This window comes from Crocodylus porosus, unplaced genomic scaffold, assembly GCF_001723895.1.
Source record: "Crocodylus porosus isolate Cpor-Errol unplaced genomic scaffold, CroPor_comp1, whole genome shotgun sequence".
Lineage (NCBI taxonomy): Eukaryota > Metazoa > Chordata > Crocodylia > Crocodylidae > Crocodylus > Crocodylus porosus.
In genome coordinates this window covers 15,778,802-15,798,212 of record NW_017728913.1, presented here as the reverse complement: position 1 = coordinate 15,798,212, position 19,411 = coordinate 15,778,802, and the positions used below count along the sequence as shown (strand labels likewise).

At 38.1% G+C, this 19,411-nt stretch overlaps 1 protein-coding gene across 2 annotated transcripts; it reads left to right on the top strand.

Annotated features, from left to right (window-relative positions):
• Positions 1-221: 221 nt before the first annotated feature.
• On the top strand, positions 222-19,346 carry PPID (peptidylprolyl isomerase D). 2 transcript variants are annotated; one of them, XM_019534538.1, is made up of 9 exons: positions 222-438; positions 2,529-2,635; positions 6,893-7,081; positions 9,621-9,743; positions 11,589-11,695; positions 15,767-15,908; positions 18,115-18,201; positions 18,284-18,326; positions 19,091-19,346. In XM_019534538.1, exons 1-9 carry the CDS (start codon positions 225-227, stop codon positions 19,177-19,179), a joined length of 1,101 nt encoding a protein of 366 aa, XP_019390083.1. In that variant the 5' UTR covers positions 222-224; the 3' UTR covers positions 19,180-19,346. The 2 variants fall into 2 exon arrangements, with proteins under 2 accessions (XP_019390083.1, XP_019390084.1); XM_019534539.1 differs by lacking the exons at positions 18,115-18,201; positions 18,284-18,326; positions 19,091-19,346 and adding an exon at positions 16,666-17,008.
• The last annotated feature ends 65 nt before the right edge of the window (positions 19,347-19,411 follow it).

The following is a 19,411-nucleotide window of genomic DNA, read 5'->3' as shown; positions in this document are numbered from 1 at the left end:
CATAGATTATCAAAATTATTTTGGGCAGCATCTATCATTGTCTAAAATTTTTATGGTGCTTATTTTCTTTACAGATTGCATCTGTGCTAACAAATTTTTGTAGTTTAACCAGTAGCAGGTTACAGCAATATACAAGAATTGTATATATATTTTTTAAAGTAGGTTAATTTAATATTGGCTTAAATAATGCTAATTATTCAGTTAAAAATAGCTGGTACAGAATAATGTTTATCCTGATGGATCAAGGCCTGCAACTTGTTTTGAAGATCGGATTCCAAATCATCTCTTTCTTTCCAGTTGGTCGAATTGTCTTTGAATTATTTGCTGATATTGTACCTAAAACTGCTGAAAACTTCCGTGCACTGTGTACAGGGGAAAAAGGACTAGGACTTACTACTGGAAAACCTCTTCATTATAAAGGATGCCCCTTTCACAGAAGTAAGTTTGAATAGTTTTTGTTTCATTGCTCTTTCTTGGAATAATGTTTTAGGTTAAAGGTTACATAATATTTAGGAGTGCTTCATGATTTGAAAGTCAGTTATATCAGTATTGTGTTAGTGATGTATGGATTTCTAACAGTGATCATTATCTGCAGATGTGGATACTCTTTACAACGGTGTAAGTTGTGCTGGTGTCCCTTGTGAACAAAGAACCAATTTTCAGAAGGTAACTGCCTGCAGTAGGCACTGTTATGCTGCCTTGCAGCTTCCATGGTAAGGGCACCAACAGTAGCCTGTTTGTATTGAGCTAATGGCTGTCTTGGGATAAAGCTGATTAAAGCTGGATCACAACTTGGACAGTTCTGTAACTTACACCTGTGTATGGCTGCTTCTTACTTTCAGGGAGGTAACTTCACCCTGGAGTAGGACAGCTTATGCTGTTATAGAGCTGTGTATCATGTTTACTCTATATTCACACTGGTGCAAACATATCTTATATGCACACTAAATTAGGGACTAAATTTATGTAATTGGAAAAAAACCCTCCTTGATATTTTTGTTACTTGAATCTCTTTGAATTAGAGATTGAAAAAAGGAAAAATGTGTGTCAAAATACAGTAGACATACCTTTAAAATGATGAAGTGTAATGAACTGTTTTATTAAACTCTTCTCCCTCCCCCAAAACATTAGTTCTTTGGGGGGTTTTTTGAAAGAGAAGTTGTGGCTTAAAGTAGAACTGCATTGTTTTTCCCTCTATTTTATTTTATCCTTTTTTTCTGGACCAGGTTTCTAGCTACTGTTTCCATTGACAGAATGATCTGTTAATAGCTAATATGCTGAGAGGGTAGGGGGATAGTACTTTAATTAGAGTGGCTCCAAGAGCTGCTCTGATTAAAGCACCCACAGTGTCTTGTGTATCAGTGTCCCTGTGCTTCAAAATGGCAGTGGGGGTGTTTTAACCAAAGCTTGTTTGACTCAATTACAGTATGTCAGCAGCCTCTTGGTGTGTCTACAGGTACCCACTGATACATTGATTAGGTGGTAGGTGTTTCATTGTGAATACCTCATGCAAGCAAGGGAATTCTTTTGCTCCAGGTCCTTATTGATGTTTTCCCCCCAAGACAATAAGCAATGGAAGTTGTCAGTGAAGTCTGTCTTGCAGTCCTTACCATGGGCTCCAATCATGTGGGCATTGTTTTAGTACAGTAAATAAAGATCGAGTAATGTAAAAATATGAACAATGCTAGCTGTGGCCTTTGAAGGCTTTGTTGCATGTTGAGGTGATAAAATGCTGAAGCTTTTTGGAAAAAAAATGTTCTCTTATTATATTTGAGGATATACAGTTTTTACAGGTATTCATTTTTTTTTTACTTTTTTGTCCATCATTTTAAAGCATCTTTAAGGGGCTTCTGAAAGTGGTGATACTTCTTTATTCATTTTACAGATAGTAAAACAAGCACAGGGAAGTCCAGTGACTTACTTAAGGCTTCTGACACCTTGTCTCCTTTTATAATTGCCAGCCTATAAACACAGCAAAGTACTTTGCAGAGACTGACCACCTCACCACTGAGGTGATGTGGACTTCCAGCTGAAATATTGAAGTCAGGTCAACAGTGAAGCTTAGATGGAGTAGATAAGAGGTGGTTGCAGCTTTATTTGGACATCACTGATAGCTGTTCTTGATTTTGCATATATATTCCCTTCGAGATTGCATTTCTTTCTATTCCATCCTTCCTTATTAGAAGGAAGTTCTTGATATTAATGACTAGATTTCGGAAGTATTCAGGTGTCTCAAGCTAGATGCCTAAATATCTTTAAAAAATTAGGTCTAAGGGCATATGTTTGTCACTCATATTGTCCAATGCCATCTGTGAGAAATTTGAATGGGTAATTTTGCTTTTGATTTATTAAGGCACAGTAGGACCTGAATTGCTGGTAATAATGATGACCCCTAGTCAAGTTAGGGGTCTAGTTCAAATGGGAAGGGAATTAAAATTCCTGTTGATGAAGTGAGGCTGGTCTTCACCTTTGAATATAATCTTATTTCCTTTTTTGCATTTTCTATGATTCATATTTTTACTTTATAGTTATAAAGAAATTCATGATCCAGGGCGGAGACTTCTCAAATCAAAATGGCACTGGTGGAGAAAGCATGTATGGTGAAAAATTTGAAGATGAAAACTTTCATTACAAGGTAAAGATGTTGGAAATGGAAATTGTTTCCATGAAACTGGTTTAGAATGTTCTGTTCCACATTATTTTAACTATTTGATTTGAAGTAAATGCTTCATCTGACCCATCAAAATTTCTTCTGCCAAATTCTGTAATGAAAAAGGATCAAATTATTATGGGAAACACAAAAATAGGTGATATGGCAGATTCTTTTTTTAAATGTTAATCTTGTAGAAAATTTAAGATGAGAAATCCCTTGTTTACATTCATGCATATGTTAGCATCAGACAGATCTTAATACTGTTTTGTTATGAAATTTGTATATGAAAATTTTCTTCAGAATATAAAGTTTTCTACTAATCTGTGTATAATTTTATTTAACATATTTCCATTCCCTCAGCCAAAGTTGTTGGTAACACCCAAACAGTTAAAAAAATAAGGCACCAACTATTTTAAAAGTCAGGAACAAAATGGCATGTAACCCACTGTACTCGTCCTTTTACCCCTACTTCGAGTTTACATCAGCTAGTCTGTGGCAATGAGACAAAACTCAACAGGTGTCTGAAAACTACTTCCAACTAAACTCATTTCCTTTTTAATTTTTTGATGAAGAAATCTCCTTCACTTTCAATATTCCTAGTGTTTTAAAAGAAAAGATCTTTTTCAACAGCCGCTGTACAGCTGGGCGACCTGCTCGAAAGCCTACTGCTACACTGAATTTCGGAATCTGATTTAAATACCACCTGATCTGTGACAGACTTACATTAGTCAAAAGGCATATAATTAATGTCTGGTCTGTTGGGAGGAAGGTCACATCTCAGTAAGTGGATTGAGTGCAAATTCCCCATGAGGACCAGCATAGCTGAAAATGTACGTACTTGAACAATTGATGCATGTCACTTTGGAGGGGGGCAGATCAACCTCCTCCAAATGGTGAGGGAGAAGGCAGTGGCAGGCGCTGCCCATCTGGGGCGGGGTGCAGGATGGAGGTGTGGCTCTTGGGGGGGAAGGGCTCCCACCACTGCTTGCACCCCAGGAAGGTGGGCCATGTGCCCTCTGGATCTGTGTGGGGTGAGCGGACAGGCTGCAGCTGTGGGCTGGAGCCGGGCTCTTCTTGCCAGAGGCTGGCTCAGGGTGGGGGCTACGGAGGGTGCTGCAGCCACCCCAGATTTCACCATAGCTCCCTCCCAGCGCCGCCGCATGCCCAATACAGCCCAGCTTTTCACAGCTCAATCCCTGCCTCCCCCCATGTGCCAAGAAGAGCCAGGGCTGCACTGGGTGCGCAGAAGCGGCAGTACTGGGAGGCAGCTGTCCCCCCTCCCCACCTCCTGACAAGCTGCACCTTCATCCTATGCCCTGTGTGGGGAAATGCAGGTTGTGCCGGGGCTGCGCTGGGCGCGTGGCGGTGGCACTGGGAGGCAGCTACGGTGAAATTGGGGTGGCTGTAGCCCCTTCCGTAGCCCCTGCTCCAAGACTAGCCCCCAGAGAGAAGAGCCTGGCTCTGGCTCACAGCTGCAGCCCACCCACTCGCCCTGCACAGATCCAGGGAGTACATGACCTGCCCTCCTGTGGTGCAAGCAGCAGTGGGAGCCATTCCCCCCCACCCCCCCCTTGAAATTATTGGTTATTACACCCACCCTCTGTAGGAAGCCCCTACCCATATCACATCCCGTCACGGTGGCTGCATATTGCTGGCTAGATTTCAGCAGTGACACTTTTGTATCTATCTTGGATTATTCTATTCAGTAGCCTAACACCTAATAAACACAAAGGGTTTAAACCCATATCATATTAGTGTAAACATGGCCTTGTAGCAGGAACCTGTAAACAGTGGTCCCTGTTTTAGTACCCTCTCTATAAAGGTGTCAATCATGGATGTGTCAGGGTCAGGTTTCAGAGCTCACTTGGGCTAGGAATCTGGTTCCCACATGACAGGGAATGCATACGAGTCCTAGAGCTCAGAACTATCAGATTACTTTCCAAAGATTGGTAATGCCAAACTTTGGAGAAAATAGTCAGCTGTACACTATAGAAACAAACAGGGGGGGCCATACTTTGTTTCTCTCTGCCTACTGATTTCCAGAATTATTGGCATCAAAGCAAAGTAACTCTCCTGGGAGCAGGGTCCTCCCGCTCCCAGGAGTTACCCATAACCCAAATAGGTAATTGGTGAACAAACCTGAATAGTCCTTGTACAGATGCATCACAAAGAGATAATCCACCAGTGGGGAATCACTGAAAAGTGATAAATCAGTTTTGTTTCAGAGGAGACCTGTGCTCACAGTTGCTACCAGATGCCATTTCTCAAGTGGAGCACAGAGGTCTGCTCTACCCCTTCCTGCCAAATTGTCACAATTCCAGCAGTGATTTCCAAGAGACATTCTGGTGTCTCTCTTGGCCTGAGGCATTTCTGGCTTTAAGTTGTTAATCTAAATCCTGCAACTCCTAAAACTCCTTTTGCAGCACTAGCCATATCCTCTCTCCAGACCCAAAGTTGCTGCACCCTATCACTCAGGCTGTGACTGTACATTCTGGTCATCTGATACGGAGATGAGTTACACTGTGGGTGTGTCTGCATGTTCATTAATGCACCATAATTATGGAGCATTAAGTTAGTACCTGGTATTACACCTGTTTGTGTAATGCAGTCGACTATAATAACAGGTACTAATTTAATGCTCCATAATTGGTGCTACTGCGCAGTAACTCCATGCACACTTTTTTTGTGATGCTAATGCACAGTAGACTAATTCTGCTGTGCATTAGCACATGAGCAGAGTTTTTGCCTGCCGTGCTAATGAGCAATAGAATTAATTGGTGCATTTAGCATCTTGTGTAGATGCGCCCTGTGTTTTTGTTATCAGTTGGCTGATGTACCTTACACAGAATAATAAGGCTTACTTTGTCAGAGCTCAAAACATTTTATGCCTACTTCAGGCATGTGCCAGCTTCGGAAATCTGTAAGGCATCAGTATATTATAAAGTGACTTTTGTCCTTCAATTTAGCTACTATTTGAGATGACAAGATTAGGAAAGCAGTGCTACATTTGCTCTTACTCTGCAACTGAATTTCCTCGTAGTGTCATGAGAGTGTACAGCTTGACATTTACCTACAGTGGACTCTATAGTATCCAAAGAAGAACACTAAGGTAAACTCTAGTTCTTTGAGATGATGGATTGTATCCTGGCTTTCTGGAATCCTCAGCTATCACAGGTTTTGAGTTGTGAAGGAGTATGGCTACTTTTGCCCTTTTTATGCCTGCGTGGGAATGCAACGATGTATATGTATGCACCTCTGATGGATATCATTAAAAATAAAACTAGGTGTGTACATGATGTGCATATGTACTTGCATTGGGTTCTACAATGATGTACTCAAAGAACCAAATCTATTGTAAGTATATTCTTTTTTGTAAGATTTGGGTAACACCTGTTTTACAGTCTGAATTTCTAATATGCGTACAGCGTTTCTGCTGTGGACAGAACAAAATACACCAGAGGAATAAGCTGAATAGTGAGGAAAAGATTCTTTGTGTTGAATTACAAAGAGGCAAAATATATTTTACAGGACTAAAATGTATAATACCTTTTTATTACTGGAATGTTTAAGCAACTGTTTCTGCATTATGCCTGTATGTAAAATAAAGGATGCCTTCCTGAGGAAAGAGGTATAGGGGAGAAGATGGGGAAAAGTTTTAAATGTAGCTCCTAGTCCTATGAACACCTGCACCTATGTATGTTAAGTGTTTACATGAGTGGTCCTACTCATGAGGTCTGACACTTTTGTGTAAGATTTGCTCATGTATAACTATTTGCAAGTTTAAAGTGTAAATGTCCACACAGTTTCCTCTTAATTGTATTACTGTTGAATCCAGTACTGTGAGGAGGGTGTGTGTGAGAGAGAGAGCTGCTTCTAATTTCTGGTAGTCCAGTTGAGAAGCATCCCATCCAGAACATTTCAACTGACTTCTCTGTTTTTTCTTTTGGTCAATGAAATTGATCATAATCAAACAGCTGATACAATACTTCCTGTCAGTATCTGCTGCAATTGCTGGCCAATAACTTAAGGAAAAATAGTTAAAAAAAAAAAATGCTGTTGGATTCCTGATGTCAGGAAAGGTGAAGCCAGATGCAAATTGTGTAGCCCTCAAGCTCCTTGGAGTTGTTATCATTGTAGAGATCACTCAGGATAGCCTAGTACCTCTGAAGCGTGTAATAAATACTCTTGTAAAATAATCAGACCTGACTTAGATTAATGACGGTGTTTTCTCTTGCACAGCATGATAAGGCAGGGCTGCTGAGCATGGCAAATGCAGGACCCAATACAAATGGCTCCCAATTCTTCATTACAACGGTGCCAACTCCTCACCTGGATGGGAAGCATGTGGTGTTCGGCCAAGTGATCAAAGGAATGGGTGTTGTTAAACTACTAGAAAATGTTGAAGTGAATGGAGAAAATCCTGCTAAGGTAGGTAGAACCAGAATATTCTGAGTGAATACTTTTTCCATTACCTGGAGTCCTGCAGAATAGCTTTAGTAATGTTTTTCAGTAGGACTGAAATTATTTTTTGCTTCTGCTAAATGAAAACTAGAAATACATAGCTTTTAACAACTTTTGTGTCTCAGAACATTTCAACATTTTAAAATTAGCTTTCATTGTCTTCTATTGTAAAAATGAACATGTTCTTTTTTTTCTTTTTTTAATCCAGGCTAATAATCAAAGATTATTGATCCTGTGTTGATGCCATTTACTAATCTTAAATAAAATGTTAAGATTGTAGAAAGTATTAAAGACCTTGCAGTTAAGTGTTTGTAAATCTTACATCTGGAAAAATCTTATACATGTTGACTAATTACTAATCAATTTTCACACCACCTTTCAAAAGGAAGGAGAAAATACTATCTCCACACTTCTAAGGTATGATAAAACAAGCATATGGAAAATGAACAAATTACAATGAATTAATGGAAGGGCAGACTTGCAGCACATTAGCTATTTTACAGTAACTGGGCACGTCTACATGTGCGCTTTAATGTGTAGTAGTCTGTTCTACTGTGCATTAAAGCAGTGCATAAAAAAACTGCTGCTATAATAATGTGCAGTAGAATAGGCTACTGCACATCAAGTGTCACTAAAAAAGCAGAGTTTGCTTTTGCTACTGTGCATTAGGGCAGCCTAATGCGCATTTTGTAGTACCTCACATTAGAGGCACTACATCTAATGTGCAGTAACAAAGTGCATTAATGCACATGTAGATGCTCCCACTGTGTGTGCTTTTAGCTTGTGGTAAGTGGAAGCGAAACCTAAGGTAGCTTAGTTGTGTTTTACTCAGCGCTTAATTGTCTCAATTTTAGTTTTCACTTACAATCGGTTTAGAACAAACACAGCATTGACTGGTATGGAGCACCTGGCATGCGACTTACCAAAAGCTGCAGAAAAAGTTAGAACTGTGATTAAAAAAAAAAAACAAAACAGGATTTCTACCTGCTAACTTGTGATGGGTGCATCCTCTAAGTATCTAAAAGGATGAAGCAAACAGCAGTTAGTCCTGGGTGGTTACAGAATTTCACTTTAGAGGTGATTATATTTTACTGATGTATTGATTGTGTATATTTCATATCTGTTCCTAATGGTTTAGGAGTGATTTGAGATAAGTTACTACACAAATTGGAAGTTCATTTGAATGAGAAAAGAGCCTTCTGTCTCCTGTGTACTGAGGTGCATGTTTTTCCTTATGTTTACTTAAGGATGGTGACTGCCACCTCCTGTTCTGGCTTAGTGGTGACAAGAGAAAGCAGGCATAATCTTTGTCAGAAGTATTAGAATTCCTGTGAATCTGTGGTATTTGTGAGGCAGTTCCTTATTTATGGGGCTTGTACTTGTAAACTTTTTACTTGGGCAACTAGAGAAGCAAAATTCCAACACAGGAAAAATACACAAGAATTCCATGAGGCTGAAGTTACTGTATATTATTTCTGTTGTAAAAATACATAAAACATCACCATTAGAAAATGTGTTTGGATCCTAGTTAGAACTATCTGTGGAGTATTTAATTTTTTGTGTCTAAAACACACATGGAAGATGAATAATCCCTTTCCCATATTTCTCTCCATTGCTGCAGCTCAATTTCTTTCCCCAGAGCCCTTTCACACACTTTTCTTTGCTTGGTATTCTGATCTATCTCTTTCTCTATTAAAATTGTGTATTATTTAGATAGTAAACCTTTTTCTTTTTCTCGAGTCCAAATAGGTCAGTTGCTCTAAGGGCATAAGTGGTGTAGTAAGATTTTTTTCTGTGGGTTTTTCTTTTTTTTATTAACATTTCTAATTTGAAGATACTAGGAAAAATAACTTTTATCCCATTAGCCTTAGCCTCATTACAAATATCTTGATATGAACTCAGAACCAACTTCTGCTCTCCTGCACCTGAAAGATTGGGGTTGTATTTAATTATTTTGTTCCCAAGTAACCAAGACTCAGCCCATAGAGTCATGTCACTTGGCTTCTGGGATTCCCCCACTGATCCAGAAATTTGACAGCTCTGGAGCCACAGTAATTTTTTTACCACACATTCTGCTACCTGTGGGGAGCCCTATGGGCTGGATCTGGAACATGAGATCTGCATTATTTGACTAAAGTTTGGTGGTGGGAAGAGTGGTGGCTGCTGTGGCTTTGGGAGCTGCAGAAGTTAATGCTGCCAGTACCAAATTCCAGCCCTGTGGGCCAGATTATGTGGCTTCTTGCTCCAGATCTGACCCAGACTGGAACCTCACTCCAGATGGAGCCCATGGGGCCAGATGAGTTGGATACTACTGTTGATACAATCTGCCTATTCTGCCAATGGCTTTAATAATAAGGGGCGATTAAAAAGCATCTAGAATGTGTTGGTTAGGGAAGTGGAGGATGTTTTCACTGATCTTTTAACAGTACATAGTATCTGTCTTTTTGGAGTATTGAATGACAGTATTGCATAATAGACATGTCTTGTGGTTTTTTATTTTTTACAGTTGTGCATTATTGCAGAATGTGGAGAGCTGACGGAAGGAGACAACTGGGGAATTTTACCAGTGGATGGTTCTGGAGATATCCATCCAGACTTTCCTGAGGATTCAGAAACAAACTTTAGAGAGGTATGTATTCTTCTTTTCAATTTAGTTACTTAAGGAAAAACTTCCTAGTATGCTGGACCATAAGGTGTATGTTGTTATATTTCTAAAGGCTCTGTCAGAACAATTTAGATCTAGTGACTTAAAGACACTGCTTTAGATTGTTAGAGCTTACAATTTCATACTGTAGATTCAGTGACATTCTTATAGTGCTAGCTGCGACCTGATATTTTTCAGTGACCATAATGCTAAAAATAAGATCTTTCATAGAAATTTATTTTCTAGGCTTCTTTCTTTCTGTTATTCAAGACTTTTTATTGCTGGAGTGACAAGTTTTTAGAACTATAAAGCATAAATATTTAACAGCAGACTTTTGGAAGTAGTTTGGAGATTCTTACTTTCCTTCCAGTTAGGAAATTGCAACACATTTTATTCACTATGGGTGCCTGTACACAAGCATGGAGGCTGCTCCAATACTCATGTCAGAGCAGACTTGATTAATAATAAGGGGCGATTAAAAAGCAGCTGGAATGTGTTGGTTAGGGAAGTGGAGGAGGTTTTCACTGATCTTTTAACAGTACATAGTATCTCTGTCTTTTTGGAGTATTGAATGACAGTATTGCATGATAGACATATCTTGTGGTTTTTTATTTTTTACAGTTGTGCATTACTGCAGAATGTGGAGAGCTGAAGGAATCAAGTCTGCTGGAGTGTGGCAATTACCATGCTGCAGTAGCCTCCTGCATCTCACTTGTAAGAGTCTCTGCACTTCAAAATGGTGGCAAGGGTGCTTGAACTAAAGCTCATCAAATGAGCTTTAGTTTAGGCACCCCCACCTCCATTTTGAAGCATAGGGATGCTGATGCACAAGAAACTGCAGCACTTTAGTTAGAGCTGCTGTCAGAGCCACTCTAATTAAAGAGCAGCACCCCCTCCCAATGGAGTATGTGGGAAAGTGCCCTATGAGACAAAGCAATGTGTAGGCCTGACTGCTGTAGGCAGGGTAACAACAGCCCAGCTACAAGTGAAATTGCAGTATCTGTTGCATGGGGTATATTCTGCCCAGAGAAATGCTGTCCCCTCCATAACTAGTCCTTAATTTTGCAGATGGGCAAAGTTAGTCTTTTTCTGTTTTACAATTAAGTTACAAAGCTTATAGCAGGGCTGAAAGATACTGGTTCCTTAAGTGGCTTATAAAGTTAATCGTGATCTACATAACTAAAGTTTGTTGCATTTATAAAACAAAAGGCAAAAATTTGGACTGACATTGTGCTAGACAATTGGCTATCTTTCACCTGTGGACGTGGAAGAGATCTGAGGGAAAAGTATTCTGTGGTCATTATTAGAGCACTTGTGCAAATATTTGAGTTTCACCATTATTTGGGGGGAAAAAAAGGCAAGTACTCTAGGGAAGGGGTGGGTCTTAATGATGCACCTTCATTATTAATACATCTTTTTGTGGGGTTTTTTTGTAGATATAGGATATAGCCACATTTCTGTTTGTTCATTCTTTTTGATTAAGGGACAGTGGATTTTGCCTTGTCATTGGAATGTGTTGAACCACTGTCGTTAGGATAAACAGATAAATTACTGGTTGCATCTTTACTGTAGTTATGTTCTGTGCCCTAATGGTTAGTCACTGTTGATCCTTATGTTTAACTTCAGTGGGAGTTTCATACCATAGAACAAGCATAGAGCATTAACTATGGACTGGGATACTGGATCTCTAGTATTCTACTGGATATTGTTTTTCCTTTAAACTTGGGATTCCATAGTCACTTTTGTATAACAGAGCATCTGGAATTCCACCATTATTCAGAGAGAACTTCTAAATTAGTATAATATAAGTTACTACTTACATTTTTATAGGTGGACAAGATTGTGTCAATAGCAGAAGACATAAAGAACATAGGAAACACTTTCTTCAAATCTCAGAATTGGGCAATGGCAGCTAAAAAGTATAACAAAAGTTTAAGGTAAGGACTTTTATTTTTGCCAATGTCTTTGATCATTGTTACCATTTTCAGGAAGTATTAGAGCACTTTTATTTAAAAATAATTTCAGTTAATAGGGTTTGTGGCCCTTGATAGATTGGAAAATTATTATTTTTAGTAATTTAGAAACGAGTACTTGTTTTACAGAAAGGTCATCATGCACACTTGGGGTATATTCTGGAACACAAAGATAAATATTGAAAAAAATTGTCAACTGAATTAATTGCTTAATGCTGTCCCTGAACTCATCTATACTTAAAAACGTAATTAGTGTTTACCTGTTGCTTCAACAGTCATTCCTCTTCCCTCAGAGCCTGCACTTTGGTCTTTCTGCAGATTCTTGTGTTGTTGTTACTGTCAACCCTGACTAGATTTCTGCTCTTGCTTACATAATCTCCTGCTTCATCTTCCATGTCTTTTACCTTAACTTAGAGTTTTTCTGCCCGTGTCTCACAAACAATTCATCACTTTTTATACTTTCCTGCATTGTTTGACTCAGGATCAGAGACTATCTGGATCTCTCACTTGTTTCCTCTGGAGTTGTTTTCAGCGTCATTCCAATATTGCCTTGTATACCTGCCTCCTTAATCATCACTGCTTCATAAAACTATGAATATTGTAACTCAAGAGCACCAGTGGCAGCACCAATTTTCCTGTGTCCATCTTTTAACCTATTAAAGAACTAAAATTAATAACCAAAGAGGAGAAACATACAAAGCAAAAATCTCTTTTTGATAGCCCACATTAAACTTTCAAATACTCTCTTTTAAGTCTTGTTTTAGGAGTATTAAATACAGTAACATGAAAGTGTCCTTTCAATAGAAAAATGCAATTGTGAATCAAAGTTGCAAAGCAACTGAGGCGCACACAATGCCTAAAAAAAAATCTCTTGTTTTTTGAAGTTAATTAGATTTCCAGCAGATAGAAATTTGTTATGCTTTGAAAAGACTACCTTGGAGAACTGCCCTCTATTTACAATACCAAACATAGAAATCAGAAAAATGAAGAGCTAAAATGGACTACCAGGAGTCATGTAGTTCATACTTTTGCACTATGGCACAATCAAGTATCTGTCTACCATCCCTGACACTTAGGAACAATTTAGAAAACAAACTCCCAACAAAGGGGATTTAGAACCTGTCTTGGTAACTTATTCCAGTACTTGACTCTCTCTTACCGTTAAAAAAAAATCCTATCATCTAACCTTATCTCTCAGGCTGCAAATAAAGTCAGTTGCTTCTGGTGCTTTCTCTGGTGGACCTGGAAAACAAGCTTGATCACCATCTAAAACAGGTTTTAACTTTGGATAACTTATACCAAGTTAAAAGTGGGACAAGCTTCATTTCTTTAGACTGAACACATTCAACCTTTCAGAGAACCATAGAGAAAGTAGGGCTGAAAGAGACCTCAAGAGGTTATCTAGTCCAACCCCCCTGCTTGAGGCAGGATCATTCTCTCCAAACTACCCTATACAAATCCACTGTGTAACCTTTTAGCAAAACTATACAGTCAACCCTGACACATACCCCAAGACATAACCTAACCTGCCACAGATAAAGTAGGGGGACCACAGCAACGCCATTTTCCAAACCCATTTTTCCTGTTGGTGCCCTCTGGATTTGCTTCTGTTTGTTTCCATCTTAAAGTTTGGTGCCCAGTGTTAGATATAGTACTCCAACTGAGGCCTCACCAAATCTTGGAAGAAACCAATAATTACTGCCCATGTCTTACATATGATGGTCCTTTTATTGCAGCCTAGAATGAGATTTGCCTTTTTTCAACACCACAAATTGTCTCATTCTGTTTGAGATCCACTATAACCCTTCCCTCTTAGAGATCCTTTTCTATCATGCAGCTGCGTATTAAATTACCCTGCATTATGTATTTGTGCATTTGATTTTTTTCCGTCCTAAGTGGTGTACTACTTTGTGCCTGTCTTTATTCAATTTCATCTTATTGATTTCAGACCATTTCTCCAACTTGTCAAGATCGTTGGGAATTCTGATCCTGTCCACCAGAGCTTTTGCAACAACTCCCAGCTTGGTGTCATCTGTAAATTTTATAAATGTACTCTCTATTCTATAATAAAAGCTGTTACTGAAAGTATTGAATAGAACTGGACACAGGACAGGCCCTTACAGACGTTACTTTATCTCCTCCTAGTTTAACAGCGGACTGTTGATAAATGCTCTGGGTACCATTCTTTGATCAGTTGTGTCCCTCAGTTTACGGCAATTTGATCTAGGTCATACTTCCCTTCATTTATAAAAATGTCATGCATGAGTCAGAAACCTTACTAAAGATATTTCACACTTTGCCTCCTTCCCCTTTCCCACCAGCCATATTGCTTTGTGAAAAAAGAAGGGTTTGATACAATTTGTACTGGATAAATCCAGTCCTTCACTGCTTTCTTCTGCTATTCCTTTTCTCTCTTCTGCCTTTTGTTTCTTACCTTATACATTATGCCTGCTACAGATGAGAAACCCTTGGAGTTGTGAGCAGATAATTCATATTTCAAACGTCATGCACATTTATGGTATTGTATTTTTAGTAAGGGTTGTGCATAATTCTGCATACATGTCAGAAGGTGAAGTAGTCAAAATCTAGAAAATGCTAAAATTTAGGATGCACAGCATTTTCTAGATTTTGAGAGTTTAAGTTAACATGTGAGCATTTGCAACATTTCCTAGGTTTTTAAAGAAATCAGGAATTCTATTCTATGGAGCTGAACTAATTGTGTGCTCGTCTGCAGAGCTGGAACCTTCCTATCCGCCATAAGAATCACTGCTGCTTGAGTTAAGAGTTAACTGAGAGTTACTAGATTGTGATCTAACCTTTGGAGGATGGGACCCACAATTTTTCTGTGGGTTTCAAAGATGTTTGCTGATAGTGGAAGAATGTGGAATCTTAAACCTTGGGTTCTGCTCCAGGTTCTGGGGCAGGGTGATCAAACCTTTCTGTTCTTTTTCCTTGGATTATTTTAGTTCTGCCTGTTCCTGCCAGCTTTTGCCACTATCTCATTTTGCTGGAACTGTTTGTTCACAGTCCACTACTCCAGGCTTTTTGACATACTGTGACTTTAATCTTTATTTTCCCATAACATTGCAGCTGTTTTGATGCATCATGGGTGGGGATGCATTTACAGATTTTTTTAGCTGGGTCCCAGTCCACTTGCTAGCTTTGAAGCTGAGGGAAAGGACATTTGATTAGCATGTCAAGTGGAATGGCAGTGAGGGGTGAAGGGAAGATGGGGTTAATGCTTGTATGACTTGCTGGATTGTAGTGAAATGGCTGCATTTTGCATGCTCTGCAGATTGTTTTGTTTCTCTGTTCAGTCTTAGATCTGAGTTCAAATACTTCTGAGTAACTAGCATAAGTGTTGTTAAATATTTGGTGAAGAGGACGGAGTAGAGTTTCCTGTGGGGATGGGGGATGATGTTGTATTTTGCTAAAGAGTATAACCTACTCATGTAGAAGAAACCATATTTGAAGAGGACTCAAAGACCTCATGCCATTTAGAACAACGCGTGGGTGGAAAAGATGCTGTCAGAAAAGATGAAGGGTGGTAAATCACAGCTAGTTCTTTGAAATCTTCCTTTTCAAATGTCACTTTTATCTTGCCCTCATTGAGTTGGATGAAGGTAACTAATCTCCAGATAGCTAATCTCCTGAATTCTAACATAAGGTAGAATTTAACTTTCAGGGCATGGACCAAATTCATCAGTTTCATATACATATTTGTATATGGCAGCTTAACTGTGATGGGTGCCTTTTAAAAAAAAATTGTTCAAGTTAATGAGCCAGGAATGTTAAACTATTTTCTACTGACAGTTCAACTTTGGGGAAAATATGCATGTTAGAATCATCACTTTGTCACCTAATATAATGGGCATGTAGAAATTAGGTATTTAAAAAATATTGAGATAGATGGTGAGTAAATATTCTTTGCATACTTTTTTGGTCAGATAGCTGTGGGTTGAAATAAGTTAATGTTGCAAGTTACAGTATGTCATACATCTTAATATGTATTGTTCGTAAACTTGCTTTTTGCAGGTACCTGGAGGCCTCTGAAGCTGTGATAGAAGAAATGGATAAAGCAAAATTGAAGACTCCAGCTTTGACCTGCATCTTAAATGTTGCTGCTTGTAAACTGAAACAGTCAGATTGGCAGGGGACCATTGAAAATTGTTCTGAGGTAAAATTTGGGTTTTTTGTTGTTTTCAACTTGCATATAAATAAATACATGTGTGTCCATTTACATAAGTTGTTTTAGTTACCAGACTGACTATTTGGAAAACAGAGGCTGATACCAAAAATCTCAAATAATTACAAAAGGATCATTTTCCTGAAATAAGTTAATTAAAAGACCTGGCACATCTGGCATTACATTATTACTAACTTTTTTACTACTACTTCAGAAGAAATATTCTAAAAAATTGATACAATGTAAGAGGTATGCTGTGGTTCTCAGTCTTAGTTCCAGGGAGCAGTATTAAATTGTATAGCACAAAGGATTTATTTAAAAAACAAAGAACATTTTTATAGGAGTTTCACAGTCAGAAAATTTTAAACATGTTCTGAAAGTGATTGTTAGTATTTTATAGATTAATTGATTGCTACTTTAACTAAAAAGTCTGTACTAGCATAGTTGTGGAATGAAGACGGCAACAAGAAAGTGCAACACAAAACAGGGAAACAAGTAATTGACATAAGAGAAGGTGAAAAGCATGGCTTGTAGAGCTAATGACTGTTATGAATTCCACTATAGTAGGAAAAAAAGAAATGTCGGCAATTGCGTATAGGCTCCATTACTGGTTAGAGTATAGGAAAGTTATTAATGATGAAGACAAGACAGAAGTATTGAATATACATTTCTGTTCTGTATTTGGAAAAAGAAATAAGATGATGAACTACTTTTCAGTCCATTAGTAACTGAGGACTTATCCCGTCAGTAACAGAAATCAGCAGGTCCATCTAATGTGCACCCAACAGTCTTTAAAGAGCTGACCAAAGAGACATGTCTTACTGATGTTGATGTTTAAAAAATACCAGAATGTGGGAAAATGCTGTAAGCCTGGAAGTAAGTTAGCATTGTGTTAATATTCAGAAGAAGCAAGTGAAATGACTTGGGTAAGTATAGATTAGTTAGCTTGGTATTTATCCTAGGAAGAATAGTGGAAAGGCTGAAATAGGATTGAATTGAAAATTAAATGAAACATGTAATGTTATTTAATTCCACGCCACATATATATGGAAACTTCACGGAAATTATAGGTTTAGTTGACAAAAACAATGGCATAAGTATAATTACATTGTTTGAAGTATTCAATTCTGTCCTTTTAGTGTATACTCTGATACAGTGCAGTACTTTAGCTAACTGACAGATTTCAAAGTAGTTGTCAGGGAATTGTTAACGAAAGGGGATAAACTCTGGTGAGATTCTGCATTGAACGGTAGTAGGCCAAAAGGCATTTGATGTTTCCACTGAGGTGGAAGTACATATAAAATTGCCACAGATTTTAAATTTGTGGGGGGAAAGATTGGCAGTGTGGTACATGACAGGATACTTGGAGCAATCTGGATTGCTCAGCATATTAGAATTTATGAAAAGTGCTTTATTACTTGTTCCAACAAAGGCAAAATTACACATCTTGGAACAAGTAATACAGGCCTACAGAATGGGAGACTATCCCCTGGACAGCAGTGATTCCAAAAGAGATCATACTAGACCCACAACTGAATATGAGCTGCCAGGGTTATGCGCTAAGAGAAAAGGAAAATGCAGTTGTCTGATATATTAACGAATGGGAAGCAAGTAGGAAAGTGATTTTAGTTCCATATGTAATATGGATGAAACAGATACTAAAATGAAGTTTCTGGAATAAGGTGTCTGTGTTTTTAAGATGTTGATAATTTGTAGAGAGTGCAGAAGAGCCACACCATGAAGGTGATGAACCATTAGAACTAGTGGTACAATCTCCATCTTGATGCCACTTTATTAGAACTAAACAGTGCTCCAGAAGACACAGTGTAGTAAAATTTGGCTCATTACAGAAGTGACTGATTGAAATTCTAATGACCTCTGATATATGGCAGAGAAACGTAAGATCTAATAGGCCATTCTATTGTTACAGCCTAATGCAGGAGATTGAAATGCAGCTTTATGTAGGTCAGTTGTGTAGACACAGCTTTTTAGCACTTAGCCCAATATATCCTAAAATGTCTTATGTGCTTTATAAGACATGTGCTATAGCAGTACTGTAGTTCGCTGAGTCGTAAGTGGTGTTTCCATTTAGATAATGAGATTTCCACAATTTCTACCAAAAATAGAAAAGTGGACTACTTGTGTGTATTGTAGTGTTTGGAGAACATCATTGTTATCACTTTTATTCATTTTGCAGGCTCTTGCAATAGATCCAGAAAACACCAAAGCTCTTTACAGACGAGCTCAAGCCTGGCAGGGAATAAAAGATTTTGATCAAGCTCTGGTAATTAATAATTAAGAGTTTGTTTTGGATTATGTATTTAAAGTTTTTAGCAAAGCATTTACTTTTTTAATTTTTATTTAAGGCTGATATTAAGAAGGCTCAGGAGATAGCACCTGAAGATAAAGGTAAACTGTTTGCTTAATATTAAACTATTTACTAAATAATAAAGACTTTAGCATTTTAATTAAGCAAAGCCTATTAACTTAAGTGCCAGTGTAATTTGCAAACCACTTAAGATGGCTTCACAGACCAGTTTGGGAAATGATTGGCTTAATTTATTTTTATGTAGAGCTATTTTTAATCCTGGTATCAGAGTGGTCACAGGAGCCCCCTGCTTTCTTCCTGGCAGTTGCCAGAATTTAAATTTTTCAAAATCAGTCCTTTCTTGCTTATTTGGCACAGTAGCTATAGGCTAACATAATACCTTTCATAGGGTTTACAACATGAATACACACAAGTTTACTATTTATCCTGTACTGATGGTGATCAGGAAAATTATTTCTATACAAGACTAATGCTATGTCCTTGGGCAAGAGCTCAATTTTTTGGAGCTCAGGATGGGAAAATTTGTTTGTTTATGTACTCCTGACCTATCAAAAAAAAGTAAGATTGCTTAATATCCAGGTACCTGGGAGAAACATTCTTTAGATCAGAAACTCCCTCACTATTGATGGTACTTTGTATGCTGTTACACTCTCTGTAAGCTCATTTCCCTATTCCGTAATTGGATGGGAGGGTAAAGCAGCTTGTGGAGAGTTTTTGTTTAGTATATACCTTTATCACTTCATTTATAGGTACTTATTGTAGGTTAGAATGTCCCTGCTTGAACAGTATGAAATGAAGATGGGTGATAAAATTGTGATGTAATTGAAGCTTTTCTTTTAACCAGCTATCCAAACTGAAATTCTGAAGATCAAACAAAAAATAAAGGCCCAGAAAGATAAAGAAAAGGCAGCTTATGCTAAAATGTTTACCTGAACGGATGTTTTGTCCTGTTAGTCATCAGAAGTAAAGCTAAGCAGATCTGCAGCCAACTATGACTTCTGCCTTGTACTGCAGTACAGATGTAGGAATATACTATCTTATTTTCAATGTTTACAGCTTAAACCAAGTTTCATAATAAAGTCATTCAGTCTGAAAGTGAAGGCTGTGTTTTACTTTAAAATAACTCACCAACATTAGATACAGTCTGAAAACTAGAGCTTCTTAG